Source organism: Epinephelus moara, chromosome 5 (genome assembly GCF_006386435.1).
Source record: "Epinephelus moara isolate mb chromosome 5, YSFRI_EMoa_1.0, whole genome shotgun sequence".
Classification (NCBI taxonomy): Eukaryota; Metazoa; Chordata; class Actinopteri; order Perciformes; family Serranidae; genus Epinephelus; species Epinephelus moara.
The window spans coordinates 36544035-36563995 of record NC_065510.1 but is presented as its reverse complement, the minus strand read 5'-3'; the positions used below and the strand labels follow the sequence as shown (position 1 = coordinate 36563995).

General features: G+C 41.4%; 1 protein-coding gene across 1 annotated transcript in view; it reads right to left on the bottom strand.

Moving 5' to 3' along the window:
* The window catches only part of si:dkey-92j12.5 (multiple PDZ domain protein), a 64333-nt gene extending 44821 nt beyond the window's left edge, over positions 1-19512 (bottom strand). Inside the window, exons 1-19 of the mRNA XM_050044159.1 lie at positions 19306-19512; positions 18375-18469; positions 17330-17496; positions 14379-14603; positions 14012-14080; positions 13680-13802; positions 11912-11995; positions 11308-11415; positions 11021-11123; positions 10717-10808; positions 10091-10304; positions 9693-9767; positions 9043-9122; positions 6841-6987; positions 5611-5796; positions 5273-5434; positions 3631-3840; positions 2632-2799; positions 5-128 (exon numbers count right to left, since the gene is read on the bottom strand). Coding sequence (XP_049900116.1) covers positions 5-128; positions 2632-2799; positions 3631-3840; positions 5273-5434; positions 5611-5796; positions 6841-6987; positions 9043-9122; positions 9693-9767; positions 10091-10304; positions 10717-10808; positions 11021-11123; positions 11308-11415; positions 11912-11995; positions 13680-13802; positions 14012-14080; positions 14379-14603; positions 17330-17496; positions 18375-18387 — 2350 coding nt within the window. The 5' untranslated portion in view covers positions 18388-18469; positions 19306-19512. The remainder of the gene's footprint in view (positions 1-4; positions 129-2631; positions 2800-3630; positions 3841-5272; positions 5435-5610; positions 5797-6840; positions 6988-9042; positions 9123-9692; positions 9768-10090; positions 10305-10716; positions 10809-11020; positions 11124-11307; positions 11416-11911; positions 11996-13679; positions 13803-14011; positions 14081-14378; positions 14604-17329; positions 17497-18374; positions 18470-19305) is intronic.
* Between the last annotated feature and the right edge of the window lie 449 nt (positions 19513-19961).

Below are 19961 nucleotides of genomic sequence, written 5' to 3'. Positions count from 1 at the left end.
ATACCAAGGCTACGGTTGCCCCGGACAACAGTGATTGTCCTCTCAAAGCTGGTGCGGGGAGGCAGAGGCGGCGCTTGCTGCCTATCGTCGCCTTCCATGATGCTGAAACGATGCCGCAGCCGATTTTCCTACAACAGAGGCGACAGAGGGCATGAGTGAGTGAGAGCATGAAGGTGGGCTGACAAATACGCAGCTATTGGATAGATTGTCATGACATTTTCTGCAGACAGTCATGGCCCCCAAAGGATAAAGTCTTATGGCTGCTGTGATCCTCTGACTTTTACTTCTAGCTCTACAGCCTCAGCTGTACTTTCCTGCTAATTAGCATGTTAGCATGTTAACATGCTAGACTAAGATAGCAAACATGGTTAACATACCTGCTAAACATAAGCATGTTAGCATTGTAAGCCTGTTAGCATGCATCACAAAGCACTGCTGTGAATAATTACAGGCTCACACATCCGCTAGCATGCCTGTAGAATCTTTCGCTCAATACCAATACACCCCTTACCCCAGCCACTTAGCCCTTCCCCTCTGTGTTCTCAACTAGGGGTAGGAGGTCTCGTTTCTTGCTGGGTTAGAAGGATAGGGCCAAGTCTTAGGGCTTCATGGCCCTCCGAATGGAGGTTTGTCAGGGGCACACTTCAAATGAAGTGTTATGAGAAATTCTTGGCAATTTTTGGCAAGATAGCTGCATCTAAAGATGTATTTTCTTCATTAAAAAAGATTTATAAATTACAATAACCATCACATTATCTTAGTTTAATGTTGTTTCAGTGTGTTATGGCCCTTGTTTTATAAGAAGCAGCTTTGGCTAACTCGCTAACTAGCCAGAGTTAAGTGTTATTGCTGAATTCTTTATGGAAGTCTTGTATTTGGACATATTTCCATGTCCCGTTCCCTGTCTTTGATGGCATAAGAGGCCCAAAACTGTATTAAAGTAATGAAGCAGTGTTCTTTTTTAATGAATTGCTTATTTGATTGACTGATAGCATGAAACTAAAACTGTGAGCAAATTGCAAGAATCTGTGCTTTTCTATCTCCATCAGATAAATATCATTGTGATAATACCATTATTGCCATGGAAGCGTCTGCTAATGTAAACGCCATCCACAACTACAGATGACTTATCAGGGTCTTGAACGGTTGTCCCATAGAGAAAGATTTAACAGATTTTATAGAGAAAGATTTAAACCACTACCCCTATGTTCCAAATGGCCAAGGGGCACTCAAATATGAGGGGTAAGGGTATAAATAAGACATGGGATTTGGCCTTACTCTTGTTTTATTAAGTTATTTTACTCTGAACCACAAATATCAACCTCATGATGGTGCAATAGTTAATTCAGCAATTATTTGTTGAGATATTTGTTGACATATTTCAACAAAGTGGGCCCAAAGTGGGCGGACCTACTGACCAGCAAACAGTCATTGCCATCCCAAGAGCCATGCTGCCATTGTAGATTTCCTGCAATATAACCTTTGGCGCACATTACATGCAGCAAATCTTACAACCTCTAGAAAAGTAACTCATATTGCAAAGATAACCTGGCACTTAAATCCTCAGCTATTATCATCACAACCAATCAGATTTCTGATGTGACAAAAATGATTTCAAACAACTATTAACTCTCCGGGGTGAAGGCCTTTGGAGTAATTCTGAGATGTAAAACACGCAGAAAGGTAGACTTCTTCGGTCCCTCCGGGCACTTCACAAAGAAAAAGGGCAATGAGGAGATCGTCTTTGAACCTTCACAGAAAGTACAAGAAGCACTGAAGTTCTGAAGCTACCTTTGCAACAAGCCTGTCTTTGATGAGAACACACTGACACTTGCTGCTCTGGGTCTCTTTGTGTGTGTATGTGTGGGATACATTAAGGCAGTACTGTATGCCCTTGTGCTAGACCAGGTGCCAATGTCGTGCAGGCAGTAAGCACTTTTCATTGAAAGGCAATTGTTGGTAATTAAGCAAAAGCCACTACAAAAGGCTGCCTCAATAGGATTGAGTCGAGGCCACAATGGAGGAACAAGTCTTTGACACTGAGCACTTTCTCTATACCTGACCCAGTGATACTGATACAGCCGGCTCTAAGCTCCCCGCCATAGAACGTGAACGGAGCGAACAGACGCCGTCATGGTAATCTCTTTTAGAGCAGCTAAAATGGCTACCCACAGAATCTCAGGTTTGCATGGTAATGAGCAATGCTTCCTGCGTGATGGACTACATGATTCAGACTGCTGCAGTGTTACTGTAACTGTCACTGCAAAGATGTTTCCTGCTGAGTCTAAAGCATCAAGCCAATGCTCATTTACAAGGATCCCGTTGTGCATGATTATACGACATGCTGTACAAGTGAGTTTAGATTTATGAACCAGAAAACACATTTTAAACTGATGACTTTGTGAGAATTCTCTTTATTTCAGATCTGCCCTGCACTTTAAACAACTGTACAGTATAGTCCCTAACCTAACAATTTCTCAAGCCAAATGTAGGAGACAAACACTGCCCTTTGCTCTCCTGTAAGCCAAAGTTCTCCTAAAGCACAAAAAGTCAGGAGAAAGTATCTACAAAAAATTGTCCAGAAGTATCAATAAATCATGTTTTTACTTCATTTTGTGATGTGCAACATACCGTTGTTGTGTAACACGCCTGGATGATGCTGTTGTCCTCAGAGTTGCAAGTGTTGGTGTTAGCCTCCGCTGCCTCAGCTAGGCTGATCTGAGTGTGGCTGTCAGTGTCATCACAGGAAGCCCGCAAGCTCCTCTCTGAGATGGGCGTTAAGCCGCCGCACAGTTCCAGCTGAGAACACAAAATTCCAAAGTCGAAATTAAGGAGTTTAGGAGTTTACTTTAAAGTGAGTAAACTCACATGAAAGCAAACAGGCTAGAGAAGGTGACTGTGAATTAGACACCCTCTTCTCCTCTCCCCTTCTCTCTCCATCTGTAGTGTGGTTGAGCATTGTGTTCATCTCTCAGCTGCATTAAAAATTCAGACGGCCTGTAACTGGATTCTCTGTTCCTTGTTACTAAGCCACAGTCCACAACAGAAAGGAGAAGAAATGCTGTACTCTCAAGAAAAAAACATTTAAGCAATTGTCTTGCATATCTGGGGGAATAAATGTCTTTTTTATGAGTTTCTCTCAAAAAAATATAATTTTTTTGGAAAAAATCTTGTAAAGAAAATCCACTTTTGAGTGTATGGATACATATGCTGCAGCTCAATATATGATGATATATACTGTATGACAATATACATTTGTCAACTTCCAGAGACATACAGTACCATTTATATCATAGTATTCATCCCTTTATTACACTGGCTGTGTTGGGGAATTGTTGGCGATGCTGCAAATATTTGAGCAGGAATTCCTTGAAGCAGTCATGGTACTTTGTTTAATTTTTTTTTATCCATGAACAGTTTGTGTTTGATTCACAAAAATGTACTTGACAACTTAAAATAACATGTCAGGTTGAGAGTTTTATCCATATCGGCCACTTCTAGTTATGCAGATTAGAATCTTTTGGGTAAAGATTTTATGTCACAAAAACTAAATGAAATTCACTCAAGTGCTCCGCACAAAGATGTAATTCACTCCAAATTAGGTATTTAAATTTACATCACTTCACATACCGGCAGTGGTTTGGCAACTCCAATGCGGACAGGGCCATAGCCAGTGGACTTGAGGACATGTACAGCATAATCCAGGCTGGAGCCTTCCAAGTCACATTCATTAACAAACATGAGTCGGTCACCGGGCAACAGGCGACCATCTCGATCTGCTACGCCTCCAGGTACCAAGGAGCGGATTACCAGAACTGTTTTAGTGGCATCTTCTGGATCCTAGTGTTAGACAGTAAGGATGGAGAGGGGGGTTACTGAAGATACACGTGGACAATCTGAAATCAATTACATATTGACAGAGGTGGGACCAAGTCATTGTTTTGCAAGTCACAAGTAAGGCTCAAGACTTTGCACTCAAGTCCTAAGTCAAGGCGGACAAGTCCCAAGTCAAATTCCAAGTCAAGACTGACAAGTCCCTTGTCAAGTTCCATGTCAACACTGACAAGTCCCAAGTCAAATCCTAAGTAAAGACTGAAAAGGCCAAGTCAAGCTCCAAGTCAAGACTGACAAGTCCCAGGTCAAGTTCTAAGTCAAGACTAACAAGTCCTAAATCAAGCCCCAAGTCAAGACTGACAAGTCACAAGTCAAGTTCCAAGTTAAGATGGACAAGTCCCTTGTCAAGTTCCATGTCAAGACTGACAAGTCCCATTTCAGGACTGACAAGTCCCAAATCAAGTTCTAAGTCAAAACTGACAAGCCCCAAGTCAAGGTCCACATCAAGACTGACAAGTCCCAAGTCAACTCTTAAGTCAAAACTAACAAGTCCCAAGTCAAATCCTAAGTCAAGACTGAAAAGTCCAAGTCAAGTTCCAAGTTAAGACAGATAAGTCCCAGGTCAAGTTCTAAGTCAAGACTGACAAGTCCCAAGTCAAGGTCCATGTCTAGACTGACAAGTCCAAAGTCAAGTCCGTAGTTAACACTGAAAATTCCAAGTCAAGCTACTAGCCAAGACAGACAAGTCCTAAGTCAGGACTGACAAGTCCCAAGTCAAGCACTGAGTCCAAAACAAGTCATAATGCTGTCTTCACCAAATGTAGTGCCATTTCTTTTAGGAAATTGTATTTACTTGTTTAAACTTTTTTTAGCAAATGTGACCTGCTGTAGATTTTTGAGTCAAAAGGCTCAAGTTCCAAGTGATGTCATGAATCACTGGTGTTATAGTTGAGTTGCAAGTCTTCTTTTTTTTGTCAGGTCAAGACTGAAGTCATCAAATAATATACTTAAGAGTCTGACTTGAGTCCAAGTAATGTAACTCAAGTCCACACCTCTGGATATTGTTAATATGTATTCATATATATATTATAGTGAATTGTACACAAGATGAATGCAGCTCAACAACAGAATAAAAGTGACTAGTGTCAAAGTAAATGGATTGGATGGTCTCACAGAAGATCAACCAGCTGCAGTGAAGCTACTATTTCTCTTCATGTCTTGAAAGCCTTAACACATGTATTTTTAATCTAATATTTATAACAGCCACAGACAGAGCATTTTCCAGTCCAAACAGTTTAGCGCACAGATATACAGAATATAAGAAGTCCACATGCTTCTCTGTTTTCTTCACCCTATCCAACCCGACATTGATATTCTTAGACTGCAGCCTATTCCAGTGTGTTCTATTTGTAGAAAGGCTCAGGGGCATGTCTCTGACCTGGTAGTCCAGGATACTGAAGCCCAGTCCCGACTCGCCTTTCTCCAGCTCGACCACCTGAGCCTCTCTCTCCCACATGGCCAGTGGAGGTGACATGGGGGGCACGCCACGCTTGGTGATGTCCTCAGCTGTAGGACAGGGAATGACACAACCCTGGTCCAACTGGGACAAGCAGAGAGGACGGAGAGGACACAGGAAAGGAGATCGGTTTACAAGAGAGGAGCATGTCAGTGTCTTTTCAAATGCAGAGGACGTGTAAGAATTCTAATGTGGTTTATGCTGTTTTAGACTGAAACACTAATCCCTCCATTCATCCTTTCATCAGCGTGCGGCTTCACCTTGTCATTGAACTCAGCCAGCAGCTCTTTCAGGGTGAGATGGACATCATCCTCATCTTCCTCATCACTGTCGGGAACTACAGGGGGTACAATGCGAGAGCACACCAGGCAAACACGCTTCGGCAGCTCCTTCAGAATATTGACCACCTCCTTATGTGTCTCTCCAATGAGAGGGATCCCATTCACCTGCCAGGAAGATACATTATATATACAGCGTTTCCAAAATAGATATCCCTATCGATAGTGTTTGGCTGAGTCATGCTTTTAGCTTTTGAAAAACACCCCAAAAACAGTTGTGCTATCAGAGGTCAAAGATGCAATATGTTATTTTTTTCCACTTGAAAACAACAATATTTAGAGTATTGAACATTATTGTACATTTATGTCTGTCTGTAACTTTTCCTATGACTGTGTGTGTATGAGTGTTCATGACTAAATCTGAAAGACAGCCCAAAAGTTGGATATTTTTTGGTGATATTTCATTTTTGGGTGTCGTGGAGCAATTAGTGGCCACAGTACATCAAGTCACAGCAAGAACAATTAAAGCTGCGAGCGGTAACTAAACCAAGCGAGGCTCATTTAAAAGCGGAGAGGAACAATGGCTTAACCATGCTGATGTCATCTGAGGGGGATCAAAGGGTTGAGCTGTGACGCAGATGTTCATTTGTATACTCAACGATACAAAGGACACGAGCCAGTTTGCAGCATTTTCTCTGTGTTTCAAGTAAAGCTACTGTACATTGTCCGAGAGTTCATGAGGAACAATGTGTGTGGGTGCGTGAACTTGTCCAGTGGAGGGGGAGGAGGGCAAGCTCTCCCTCTACAGTACAAGCATAAATGCACAGAGGCACACACACTCACACCCACTTTCTTTTATTGCATACTGTACTTGAAACTGTGTAGTGTTTACTGGTGGTGGTTCAAATATATGAGTAAGTCTTTAAAATGCAATATGCCTCCCATTCCAGGTTTAGCTGCTCTAACGACTTTAAAGAACAGGCTATCTTGCTAACTGCATTAATGAAAGGCAGAAACATGAAAGGAAGTATGGTACTGTGAACTGTGAGTCTCTTTATTAGTCATACACATACTTCCCACAGATGTGTCAAAATAATCTGTCCCACACAGATCATATCTTATTTAACTTAAAATGATCTCATATCTTAATCAAATGACTGAAGAGTGAGTTGTAGGAAAAACTGGCTGTGAGGATCAGCATCAGTCGGTTACCTCTAGTATCTGGTCTCCTGTGAAGATCTCGCCGCTTTGCCCGACAGGCCCCTCAGGTAAGACGGAGCACAGGTAGTGGTGTCCTGCTCGGGCCTCCAGACTGATGCCAAGACCACTTGTCTCACTGAAACGCTCCAGCTGGCACACCTGAAAGAGCGATGTGAATTTAAGCCATTGGGAAACAAACAAAGAGGCAAAGTTTGGTGGGTAAAAAGGGTGTAGAGGTTAGGTATTGGCTTTTATTCTTCTTTTAAGAGGACCTGTTATGCTCATTTTCGGGTTCATACTTGTATTTTAGGTTTCTGTTAGAACATGATCACATGCTTTAACCGTAGACAAAAAAAAAAATCCACTTTATTTTCCTCATACTGTCTCTGCTGGAACACCTGTATTTTCCTTTTGTCTGAATCGATCCATTTTAGTGCCTGTCAAAAAAGCCCAGTCTGCTCTAATTGGTCAGAGCTTCTGGGTCTTCTTGTTTCTCCGTCTGCAGGAATGAGGGCTAAAACCCGAAAATGAGTGAGAATGTCTGTACTCTGTGTATCCCTCACCTGGAAGTCAGTGGTTTTTTGAATGGGTTTTTGGTAGATGCCTGACAACAGGTCTGTGGTGAACACAAGCTTACAGTAAGAGACTGATGTTTTGTTCTACGACATAAGTCAGTATATTTTGAAGCCTTTATGTGTCTTATTTAGCCACTTGCTAACAAATGTTAGCTTTTTACTTCTGATGATTGCATTTACGCTTCAAAAAATAAACGTGATTACTGCAGCATTCTATGACTGTAACAAAGAAGAACGACACTTTTTACTATGAAAAATCACAGTGAAAGCCTCTAAACATAATCGGACATGTTCCAGCAAGAACTTGATCCAAAATGAGGGAGGAATAAACAACTCCTGTGACCAAGATTACATGTTTTCCTAAAGTTAGCATTTACCCACATGTAGCAATGTAGGCTACTTGCAGCTGGGGAATGACTGTGTATAGCAGCACTATCTAACATTAAAAATCACCAATAAAAGCTTGTGTGGACAAAAGTGGACATGTTCCAGCAAGAATATGATCCAAAATTAGGAAAAAAATTGCAACATCTGCAACCAAGATTAAATGTTTGCCTGACAACAGCACGTAGCTACATTTAGCAGTGTAGGCTACTAGCAGCTGGGGAATGAGTGTAATGGAGAATAGCAGCACGTTTTCCTGTTTAAAATCCTCAATAAAAGTTTCTGAACACAACCGGACATGTTCCAGCAGGAATATGATCCGAAATTAGGGAGAAATTAACACTGGCAACCAAGATTACATGTTTCCCTGATACTAGCATGTGGCTGCATGTAGCAGTATAGGCTAAGTAATCTAAAACCTTGCAGAGGCATGCTTAGAGTAACTTGAGTAAGATCTGTGTACAGCAGCACTTTCTCTTGTCTCAAAAGTAGAAAGTTCAGAACAGTGTATTCAAAACAGTCTTAATCCTGAGGTATTTACTCACAGGGGTTACCTTTACATACATTTATCTTATTATTTGAAATGTTGACCACGTCTAATACAGGGGTGGGAATTACCAGAGGATCCACAAAATGATATTATCACGATACTTAAGTCATGATACGATATTATTTTAAATATGTTGTGATATGCTGGGTATTGCCATAAAATATAATACAATTTATTACCTTTTTTCAACTGTAAATTATGTCCCAAAAGGAAAACTTTGTCCATATCTGTTTTATCTAATACGATAAAGTTTTCAGTCTGTTCATCTCACTTCAGCCAGTTTTGCAGTAGCAGCAAAATGTATCTAGTGGACTGAAAAAGCAATGTATCATATTGTACTAGTTGGCTATCTAAAGTTTAATTTGTATTTGTAATATTAATAATTTCTATGATTTAAAAAAATCGATACATGGCACTGTGTGAAAAGATACAATATTGTGAAATGATACAACACAATATCGGGATACGAAAATATTGCGATACTGTGCTGTATCGATTTTTTGTCCCAGCCCTCGTTTAATATGAACATTGTAACATTATATATGTGATAGAAAATAAGTAAAAGCATGACAGGTCCTCTTTAAATGGGCAGTTACTTGTAAATACAAATAATATAGCATTTAGCTATATACAACACTAATATTTTTTGGCTGTTTTCCTGTGTATTTTATATTTAATGCTTATTTTAATTGCAGAGAGACATACAATAACTTCATATCGCTGTCCCACTGCATGCTGCCACCTCTTCCTCAGGTCTTCCTCCTCAGCTGGTGTCAGTTTCCAACCTGTAAAATGTATACACACAATCACCCTAAGCTTACATGCACACACATTCCCATTTACATTGTCCCTGGCCCGAAGTGATCCAATCAATAAAGAATGGGATCCTAAATAAAAAACATCACTTTGGCTGTTTTATAGAGAGAAAACATCATAATTCTCCTTGTCGCAAAGCAGGATGTCAACCACAACCACTCAGACAGGCACACACGCCCACGCCACAGGCACACATGCATATTCACACCCACCATCTTATGATTTCTTGGCAAACTAATGTTTTCTCGTTCATCTATTAAAGCCTCAGCGCAATCAGGGCTTATTTGGCTGTGCTCTCTAATCAAGCCCAAAAATCCTTGTCTAAATAAAGCCATACATGCAGGCGGGGCGAGAGACAAATCATCTGGAATGAGCTGAATGAGTTGGATAAACACATGACTGAACAACACTATAAATAGACTCCCATCAAAGAGCGAGCTTCGCTGCCACATCGCCGTTCCCTGAGCCCAATCAGCATATCAGACTAAGTCCCATGATCCAGTTCCAGACTGCAGTGCAGCATGGGAAGGGGAGCTTACCGTTTCTGGAATCGTGTTGGGGTCTTCTGTTGGCGTATGCTGCTCGCCGGGAGATTTCTCGCAGGGAGCAGATTCCTGGGAGACAGGGGAAACACGTTTTGAGCTCACATACAGGGATCCAAACAAACATGGTCACACGCTTGAGGTAAAAAAAAGATCATGTGTAAAAATTTCCAGCAAGCATAGCTCCAGTTTGAACGCATATCAGAAAGTCAGTTCAGTCAAGATTGAACCAGACAGGGCAGGTGTCACCTGTGATTACCTGCATACATATTAACATAAGTTTATGGTAGTGCATGCTGTCAAATCACAGGTTCTCCATTTGCTCAGTTACAACAAAACCAATCCCATTTTGATACCACTGAGCCAATATGTTCCCCTCTCACAACACAAAGCACCTGTCTCTTGAATCTTGTTGAGGCCCACTCTGTAGGGGTTGCCCTCGTGGAAGCTGTGGGAGTGTCGAAGTGGATGCAGGGGTGGAACTGGGGGCAGGATGTGACTCAGACGGACAGCCTTCCTCAAAAGCCTCAGCCTGACCAGGGGACCTGTCCTCCGCAGCACCTCCATGGCGCGCTGCTCACTGCAACCCTGCAGGCTCACCCCATCCACCTGAGGGAGAGGACGAGAGATGTGTATAAGTGCAGAGTTGGGAACAGAGCCAGCATGGAAACACAGGTATGATGGAGTGGATGGTATGGTGGTAAGTGCAGGTAAATTAAACAGAAAAACACACAGAAATCAATAGTAATCAAACATAAAAACAGAGAAAGATGGAAGGCACAGGTAAGGACAAGATGATGAAGAGATGGATGGGAGTAAAAGTAAACTAGAAGAATTCTCCTTCATCAGCTTAAAAAGACCCTAAGTGGTTTGTATGGAACTACTAAAAGTTGCCAACTGTGCAGATCTGGAGATGCTGAAATCGTTAAGATTCAGCAGAGAATATATTTGAGACAACAAGGTATTTGTCTTCAGAGGGCACAATAAAAACGCCATCTGTTGTGTTTTTACTGAAACTTACAGATAGGATGATATCTCCGATGTTGATGCGTCCATCTTGATCGACTGTGCTGCCTTTCACTATGCTCTTCACTATCACGCCAGCGCTGTAGACTGAGGAGAGCAAGATATATTTAGGGATAAAGATAAATTAATATTGCCTGTGTAAATTTAGCACTGAACTCATGCACCAAAAACATCTTACATTAACCAGGTATTATTCATAATTATTCTGCTATTCCTCCAGTTCCTTTCCTTCAGTTTAGCTTGGAATAATGATAATTAGCTCATTTTCCTACAAATTTGAACTTGGTAGGTATCATTACCTGAGTTTAGGTCACCTATGTAGCTGGAAATGGTGAATCCCAGGCCCCGACTGTTCTTAGTGAACTGCACACTGAACTCATAGTCATCACTAGAGTCGCTGAGCTGGAAAGAGGCACAGTGGGAAAAAAAACCTATGAACCTTTTGGGGAGGGGGTTAGGGAATACTGTAATATACATGTAACATCACTGATAAGCCAATTATTTTACATAAAAAGTTTGATTTGACTTTAATTATGTGCTGTCATCCTTCACACACACACACAGGCACGCACACACACACACACACCTTGCCATCCAAGCTGTTCTGGCTGAGGACAGGAGAGGAAAGGTGGTTGTCCTTGGTTATATCCCTGGCGATGAGCAGTTTCACCTTGATACCAGCATTTCGCAGTACCTGGTCCAGGTGGTCATTTGTGAAGAGATGAAAAGTGAAAGTGTGTGACAGTTAATGAATAGATATGTTAAATTGTAGAATCTGTTAAGAGACAGCTGCCCTGGAAAGGCAGTATGGCATACAGTAGATTAGTCGCGTCTGGGACTGTCTCATCTACTGTGTAGTAAAGAGATCCAGATAGTTCCAGAGAAAAGCTCAGGGAGGCGTCTGTGCAATATTCTTTAACAAGGTGGGGAGGTTAACTAGACATACATTTGCCAAATCAACCAGTTTGTCTTCATCCTTGATGGGTTTTTTTTTGTTTTTTTTATAAAAGCCAAAAATATTGTGAGAAAACACTTCTGATAAAGAGATGCCGCACACTTCTCTGAGCTAACTATGGGCTGACAATAGATACACACAGTGACTGAGTCAGATTTAGCCGTTATTTAAACACGCATTATCATAACATACAAAGTCTGGTTTTTTTTTTTTTTCAAATGGTAGCCTAACTCACCTGTGCCACCTGCTCACTGTTCATGCCCGCCAGATCCGTATCCCCAATGCGCAGGATTTGATCTCCACTACGCAGGCGCTTATCCTAGGGAGCCCCATTACAACAAATGACAATAGAGTGTGAGCTTACTTTACATTTTTAAATACATTCTGCAGATTATACTAAACACACTTCACTTTAATACTACATTTCAGTTTGTTTGTTCGTTTTGATGTCTTTCAACATTAAGGAGAGAACAGACTGCAATTTTGGGAATATACCTTTCCCTGTTGAGAGGTAGATGAGAGGAATTAAACTACTCTTATTTCTGTGTGTTATTGAAGCCACAGCCGGGAGACCGTATGCTTAGCTCAGTTTGCCAGGTCACCAGCAAAACCATGCTTCCAGTCTTTAAAGCCCCACTCCAGTGTATTTTGGTATTTTTATGATCTACCTTATTTTTCTGAGTCATTTCCAGTCAATGTTGATTAGCCACACCTTTCGGCAAGTATTACTGGACAAATCATTTTTTGCTTATAAAAAAGAAGGGTGTTGCTCAAACTGACAAACATCATTGGTTTAGGTTACAAGGTTACTGGTGACTAGGTTCTAGGTTACTAAGCAATAGCAAGCTGGTACTGGCGAAAATAACGCTCACAGGGTCATGAACACCCAAAAGTGGAAGCCTTGTTTGATACAAGTGGCCAATGTATGGTATGACTAATTTACTTTAATCAAAGATAATAATACATTTACAGGAAATATTGATGAATCAAAGATAATAATACATTTACAGGAAATATTGATGTAAAAAATTGTTGGCGTTCCAGAAACTAGCTAACAACAAACTTAGTTGCCCCAATCTATAGGCTAAGTAGTCGTCATTCAGAAGTANATTGGCCCTGAATTTATAACGTCTGACAAGCGTCGGCCGCATGGGCGGATATCTTTAAATTTAATACTCTTAGCTAACAACAAACTTAGTTGCCCCAATCTATAGGCTAAGTAGTCGTCATTCAGAAGTAGCTGAATTCTTGCTAACGTTAGATTTGTATTCATTCATATTTCCTTCACAAGTTATGTTAGACTGATTATCCCTATCCTTGCTAATTATGTTGACCTTGACATGTAGGCTATGATAGAACACCAGTCTGGGTGGGTTTACCAAAGTGGGCCTCACATTGGTTATGCTAGGGCTACATGGGTACCAGGTGGGTATGGGCCCAAAATAGGCATCTTATCTGGGGCTCACAGGTTTACCCACCCATGTGGGCAACAGGCATGGGGCCAACCCATGGTCAATCCCATATAGGGCCCATTTTTCACCCCATTTACCACACACATGGGTCCCATATACAAATGTTGGCTTGGATAAAAGAATTTGTGTGTTTAACTATATATTTTAAACGATTCAGTTATGGCTGAAAATGAACAGAAATAAACAAGTTTACCGATTTTACATATCACCGCAATTCTATCAATTGCCAGTTGTCCACCAGGAAGTGATTGTTGTTGTTACCATGACATCATAGTGATATAGTCTATTACCCTCACCCTCATTCTCTAAGAATTTTCACTGAAAAACAGGAAGTAACAACAGCTGGAGCGGGGATTTAAAATAAGTTGACCAACTCTGGGCTGTAGCTTTATAATTAACGAATAGATATGACAGTGATGTCGATCTTCTCATCTTACTCTAGGTAAGAAAGTAAAAAAGTGTATTCCTCACAATGTTTTGCTATTACATATTCCTTTAACTAGCTATCTAGGCTTTGTCAGGTGGATTTACCCGTCCAGCAGCTCCACCAGGAAGGATGGTCTTGACCATAACTCCTGTGCTCCGCCCTCCTATGATACCAAAACCGAGCCCTTTCCCATCATTGGTCAGCTCTATCATCTCTACATGACGCCTCTACACATGGCAGAGAAGAAGAGGGAAGGACACAGAAATGGGAGAGAAAGAGAGAAAATCTATTCCAATTAAACTGTTATAAAAAAAGTGCAACGCCATTAACAGGTTAAAGAGCTAAACACATTTGACTCCCTCTTTAATCTACGTCCACAGACACACATTTACCAGCTCTACAGTAACACCTCACATGTACAGTAAGCTGACTGTACCTCATGAGCAATAGCAGACAGGTTTCTCCCCATCGACATGGTGCGGGAGATTCGAGGGGGAGTGCAGTACTAAAAAATAAATGTCACGTGTAAAACAAAGGCAAACATGAAATGACATCAAGTTAGCTGAGCTGCCTCTTACGATCAGCGCGAAATCCCTCAGAATGTACTATCCAGCTGTGCTTGAGTTTTATAATGCAATGTAATATTCCCAAATGTAAAATGTGACATTTGGAATGGTGATGTGTTACATTTTACAATTGTAAGAAAAAATATTTGGTTGGCTCATGGCCTTAAAGAATATATAGCCTCCTATTACTAAACTCCTCCCAAATGACCTCTCCTTTACGACGGGTGTTTTACGTACTTGTGATTCAGCATGAATGCAATTCTCTTGGTACATGTCTGAGAAGGACAGATCCTGCGAGCCCAGAGAAGAGCTGCTGCCGTCCCTGTGGATCGATCTGGCATTGCTGGGCCTGCGGTTCTCCATGGCCCATGTGTAGGAGTCGCTGTGGCTCAGCGTCTTCAGGCCCAGCGCCATGCCCTGGCAGGGGCCACAGTTCATGGACACTGATTTGGAAATCCTCCCCTGGTAGGATTGAGAGAGCAATAAGAGATGGATAGATAGGACACAGATGATAGAAGTGTAGAAAAGGAGAAGATGCATGTAAAAGAGATGGATAGAGCAGGATAGAGAGAGAATAGATGAATGAGAGAAGGATTGAGGGATGCAGGGGAAGGGAGAAAGAAAGATTGGGAGGGAAATGGATGAGGTAGATAAAGAAATGGGGAAGGGGATTGATGGAGAGGTGGGGGCATTAATTGAAGAACAGAGATATGGAGACAGAGAGGAATAGGATGAGAGAGTGATGGAGGGAAATAGAAAGGATAAAGAAATTGAGAAAGGAGGGCATTGTGATACAATGAAGAAAGATGTGGGAGGGAGAGCGGGGAGGAAGGGAGGGTGAATGTGTGTTAGCCAAAAGAAAAAAAATTGCAGAAAGATAGGTTTAAATGGAGCAGGGAGGGAACAGATAGGAGAGCAGGAACACAAGGATCTGAGATAAAGGCTTCTGCTCAATACCACATAACCACAAAACTGTTCCCTTTTGTGTTTCAAAGTTTAAAAGGGAGTTTCGGTAGATGCTTATATCTGATCTGTATTCTGTTCCATTCTAACAACTTTAACACCTGTTGAAATAGTAGTTGCAGAATAAAAGACAGAACAATATCAAAACACTAATAAGCACCTTCACACTCCTTGAGCTGCACTTCTTAATTCTATACTATATATATAAACTGTAACTTTGAAAGAAACAAGAACTTGAACTAACAAAAACTGTGCCAATGTCTATCCTGATAAAAATCCAAAACCACTGACATGATCCAGTGCCGTGTTTCCTGGAATGCAGAGATGCTAAACAGCTACAAGCTCACACCAGACAAAGCTATAATGTAATAATCCTTGGGTGTGTGTGTGTGTGTGTAGACCGTGGTGCTTATAGGGTTAGCCTATTACAGTACACCACAACAGACAATTACAAAGCCATGATGATTACCGCTGACAACAGTGGTGGAAGAAGTACTTAGATCTGTTACAGAATCTGTTACAAGTAAAAGTCAGGTATTCAGAATCTTAGATAGTAAAACCACAAAAGTATTAGCCTCAAAATATACGTAAAGAACCAGAGGTAAAAGTACTCATTATGCAGAATGGCCCAAAATCACTGATGAAATTATTGATGCAGTTATGGGTACATCACTTTAATGGTGCAGCTGGTAAAGGCGGGGCTAATTTTAATTACTTTATAGACTGCTAGGCAGCTTGTGAATTTCCCCCCTGGGATCAATTAAGTCTTATCCTATAATGATCAATTATGTTTTATTTATTGGTTCTATTTTGTGTCATTATTCTCAATATGCAGAGTAACTTAAGTTATCAAATAAATGTGGTGCAGTAAAAAGTACAACATTAGCCTTTGAATTGTAGTGCTGTAGAACGAAGGAGAAAGTGAATATATAAGTAAAGTAAAAGTACCTCAAAATTGTTCTTATGTACAGTACGTGAAAATATATACTTAGTTACTTTGCACTAATGACTGAGATGCGTTAAATACAAAAGGCAATCTCCGGAGCTGAAAATGAAGCCAACGTAGAAGTGCCAAAAACTGCAGTTCCTTGAATGGCCACTTGAGGCTGGCTCCAGTAGTGAGTCAATCCCCATAGAGAGCCATGTTAAAATGCCCAACTTTACAGCTTAAATAAAGATGTTTTCAGCCTGTGTCAAAAAATGATTTGGGTCTCTATAGCTAATTTTAACATTCATGACAACTGTACGGAGGGTGAATTTTTATATAACACATTGTATGTTCACATATTGTTAAGGCTTAAAGTTATGCATAACTAAGGGCGTGGTCACTTTGAGTGACAGATAGGTACCAACTGTTGACAAGTCTCTACTACAGCAACAACACTGGTTATGTAACATAATTGCATAACCCCAGATTCAAAGTATATAGGTGAAGCTGTAGCTGTCGCTATTTCAGTGCGTTTCAGTTCATGAAAGTAAACTGTGATGTAATGGGCGCCTAAAAATATCTCGTTTAGAATTTGGTTGTACTTAAAGACCCTCTGACGAGTTTAATATTCAGTTCTTCTGGTCAGTACTTTTTCTTTTTTTTTCTAATTTAAGCCTGTTTTTTTTTTTGCTGGTGAAAATTAGCATTAGCATTATCACACTTACGAAAAGCTGTAAATGCACCATGTTCACCAAGCTAGCAGCTAACATTATAGGGTTAGCTCCACCCTCTGATCCAAATATGGTCACTTCTGGCTCCAAATATTCAAGATGGCATTGCCAAAAATGCCAAACTCGAGACTTCATAACGGAAGTACACAAACCAATGGTGACGTCCAAGTGGCTATGTCCATTATTGTATACAGTCTATGGTTAAATGCCTTGATGATGTCATACATGTCATACAACAATACTGACACTGTACTTGTGTGTGGGCTTTTGTGTGAATAAATATCCCCCACACACAAACACACACCCACACATAAGCTCAAAACTTATAACAATCTTAAAGATGACTTCTGCAAACTCCTCGACATGATATATAGCCACTTCCTCCTCCCTCCCTCGTTCTTCCTCTCTCTCCCTCTCTCTCTTTCTCAGGGCTTTAATGGTAAGCTTAGGTAAGCTGATTACTCATCCAGTTTGGTTCCTGCATTCAGTATTTTGGGAATGATTCCGGCTCCTTCCCCACCATTCAATATACACCAAACGCCCACGCACTCACGCTCGCGCTGTACCTTCGCCGGGGGCTTCCGCTGAGCTTGCTGTAAGCTGAGTATATGATGGAACAGGGGGCTCTGCAGGACAGTCTTGAGCAGGGAGAGTTTCTCCTGTGTGGGGGCCTCTCCTCTCTCCTTCAGTTTGGCTTGCAGTCTCTCCACAGCTTCCAAGGCACGCTGAGTATCTGCAGAGAGATTGTATATCATTTGTGTCATTCGGAAAAAAGGATTTCTCCCATTTGGCTTTGTGTTTCTTGATGTTGTAGCAGCTGCGGTGCGACCATGACACAAACTCAGACCTTTGATAATAAGCTATGAAATGTCAGTGCTTAATGGGGACGGCTGGGAATACAAAGGAGATTTCTCAAGGCTTTCAAAATGACTTTGTTAAGATCTGTCTCTAGAATCCAAAATGACTTCTGTCAGCACTGATCTACAGTGTGATAAGTATTAAAAACAACTGTGTTTTGGAAGTTTGAGGAACTGTGCTTGTCTGAAAGAAATATCCCTGAACCGTGGCTGCTAGAGCTCGAGTTCTTTCAATTCCAAAGTCTTTCAAATGTCGCTTTCCACTCCTCTCAGTTTCCTAATTAGTTTGTAAGTTTCAAACTGCAAAATTTGGGTTCAACTGTGCTCAAAACCTGAGTGAAAATGTTATTTTGCATCAGGGACCACAAAACTTTATCAAGAATCATTAAGGTAGTACTGAGGGAGGATGTGCTGTCCATTCTGCAGCACTAAAAAAGCAGAGGCAGGAGCTGCATCAGGTCATATCGCCCTTGTTTATTTAGTGGAGCAGGAGCTAATGAGCACAAGCCACAATTGCAGTAATCGTATGTGGCAGAAGGTTAAGACCCTGTAAACTCTTCACCACAAAGTTTTGACTACCGACCAGACTGTGCCACCTGCACATGTGACCATTCCCTCCTGTCTGGCTGCAGCAACCCTGCCTGACACCTTAATTGTAAGCCTCTGAAGATGGTGGTGGCGCGGAGTGTTTCTGAGGTTACTGGGACGTGTTTGGCTTTAAACAGCTTGCTCCACATCGCCCGAATACACTTACCCATGATTTCCATCGTCGCCTGACAAATTGTTCGGAGGAATTGCGTCTTTGTGGCTTTCTGTCTCAGTTAAATGTCATTCTTCTCCGTTTGGCACCTGCAACACGAATAACAACAACACAAACAAAAGTTTTCTGCTTTAACACGACCTTGCACAGATAGTATTTCCATTTTTGTGACAGTGTACTTGTGGGAGTTGACAGTTTCAAAGTGCCAAGGTGAGGTTTCTCCTTGAAGGTATCTCCACTGCTGATTCATTTTCATTACAATTATTTCAGTGTTTTAGCCTCCCCTCTTGTCAATTAGCAAAGGAATAATTAGTCCACTCATTTATATTTGAAATTTATTCCGTGGCGTGTATCATTTCACCTCTACATCCTCTCTTCCAAGGCCTGTGCCATGCTTGTTTGCAAGCGCCTTGCTTGTCAACTAATGCTCTTTAGCAGGATTTAAATCTTCTCCAAAAGGCTTTATCAGCCAGTGATGGTAATTAACAGCGACACATGGCCTCCCGACCATTCTGACTGCAGGGGAAGCCTGTATAGCATCAGAGCATGATACCAATGACATGATTTGATTTGCAAAAACGATGGGCTAGAAATGACAACGTCTCATCTGAGATTTAATTAGGGGGCATTGATAGGCAGTAGGGATATCGCAGTACGTATATGCCCTTCACGGCCAGCCTAATGAAATCTATAGCTTCTACCTGTTGATATTAAAGCGATGCTGACTGCTTCAGAATAAAAATGAATCATTACAGATGAATGATTTACAGCAATTAGGCCCATTAGCTTCTAATGTGTAATCAACAAGACAGTGTGTTAATTTCTTTAATAATGACCGGGGCACATTAGAGCTATCACTGTAACGAACGGACGGACATCACGGACAGTTTCACAATCGCTTGTTGCAGAAAAAGCTTCCTCTCACCTCCATTGCAGCGCCGGTGGGCTATCAACAGGTCCCCACTGAGCTCCCAACAACAGCACATAAACCTCCTCCACCGGTCCGCGGGGTGAATCTACCAGTGCCGAATAACGAGAATGACACTTTCCTGATGGGACAAGTCATAACAACGTATTGAGAGACGGCAAGATATCAAGAAGCAAGCTGCGCGCTTTATTTTCCAGCATTGTGTCCGCGGCTTGTGAGCGCTCCGTGCCAGTGCGCATGTCACCCTCTGATCTTCAGGCACAGAGGGCTCATCCCTAATGAAAGAGAAGCAGCCTGCAGTAATCCTGTAATACATTTCACTTAGACACTGCAAACAATGATATTAGGTGACTCCAACTCATAGCTAACTTCTAAAGTACCTGTCCCAAACCTCCTTATGAACATATTATTGTAAAAACATTACTAATTAGGCTACATAAAACAGTGTCAAGACTGTGAGTATATCATTAGAATAAGTTATTAAACATGTTAATATATAGATATTTTAAAAAAGCAAGTTGCCACCCCCAAACTCCAGTCAAAACATGAACTACATGTGCTTATGGCAGGGCCGTAATCACCTATTTAACATTGGGGGGGGGGGGGGGGGGGGGGGGGCGCGGCTGTAGCCCCACCCGGGAAAATCCCCCCAG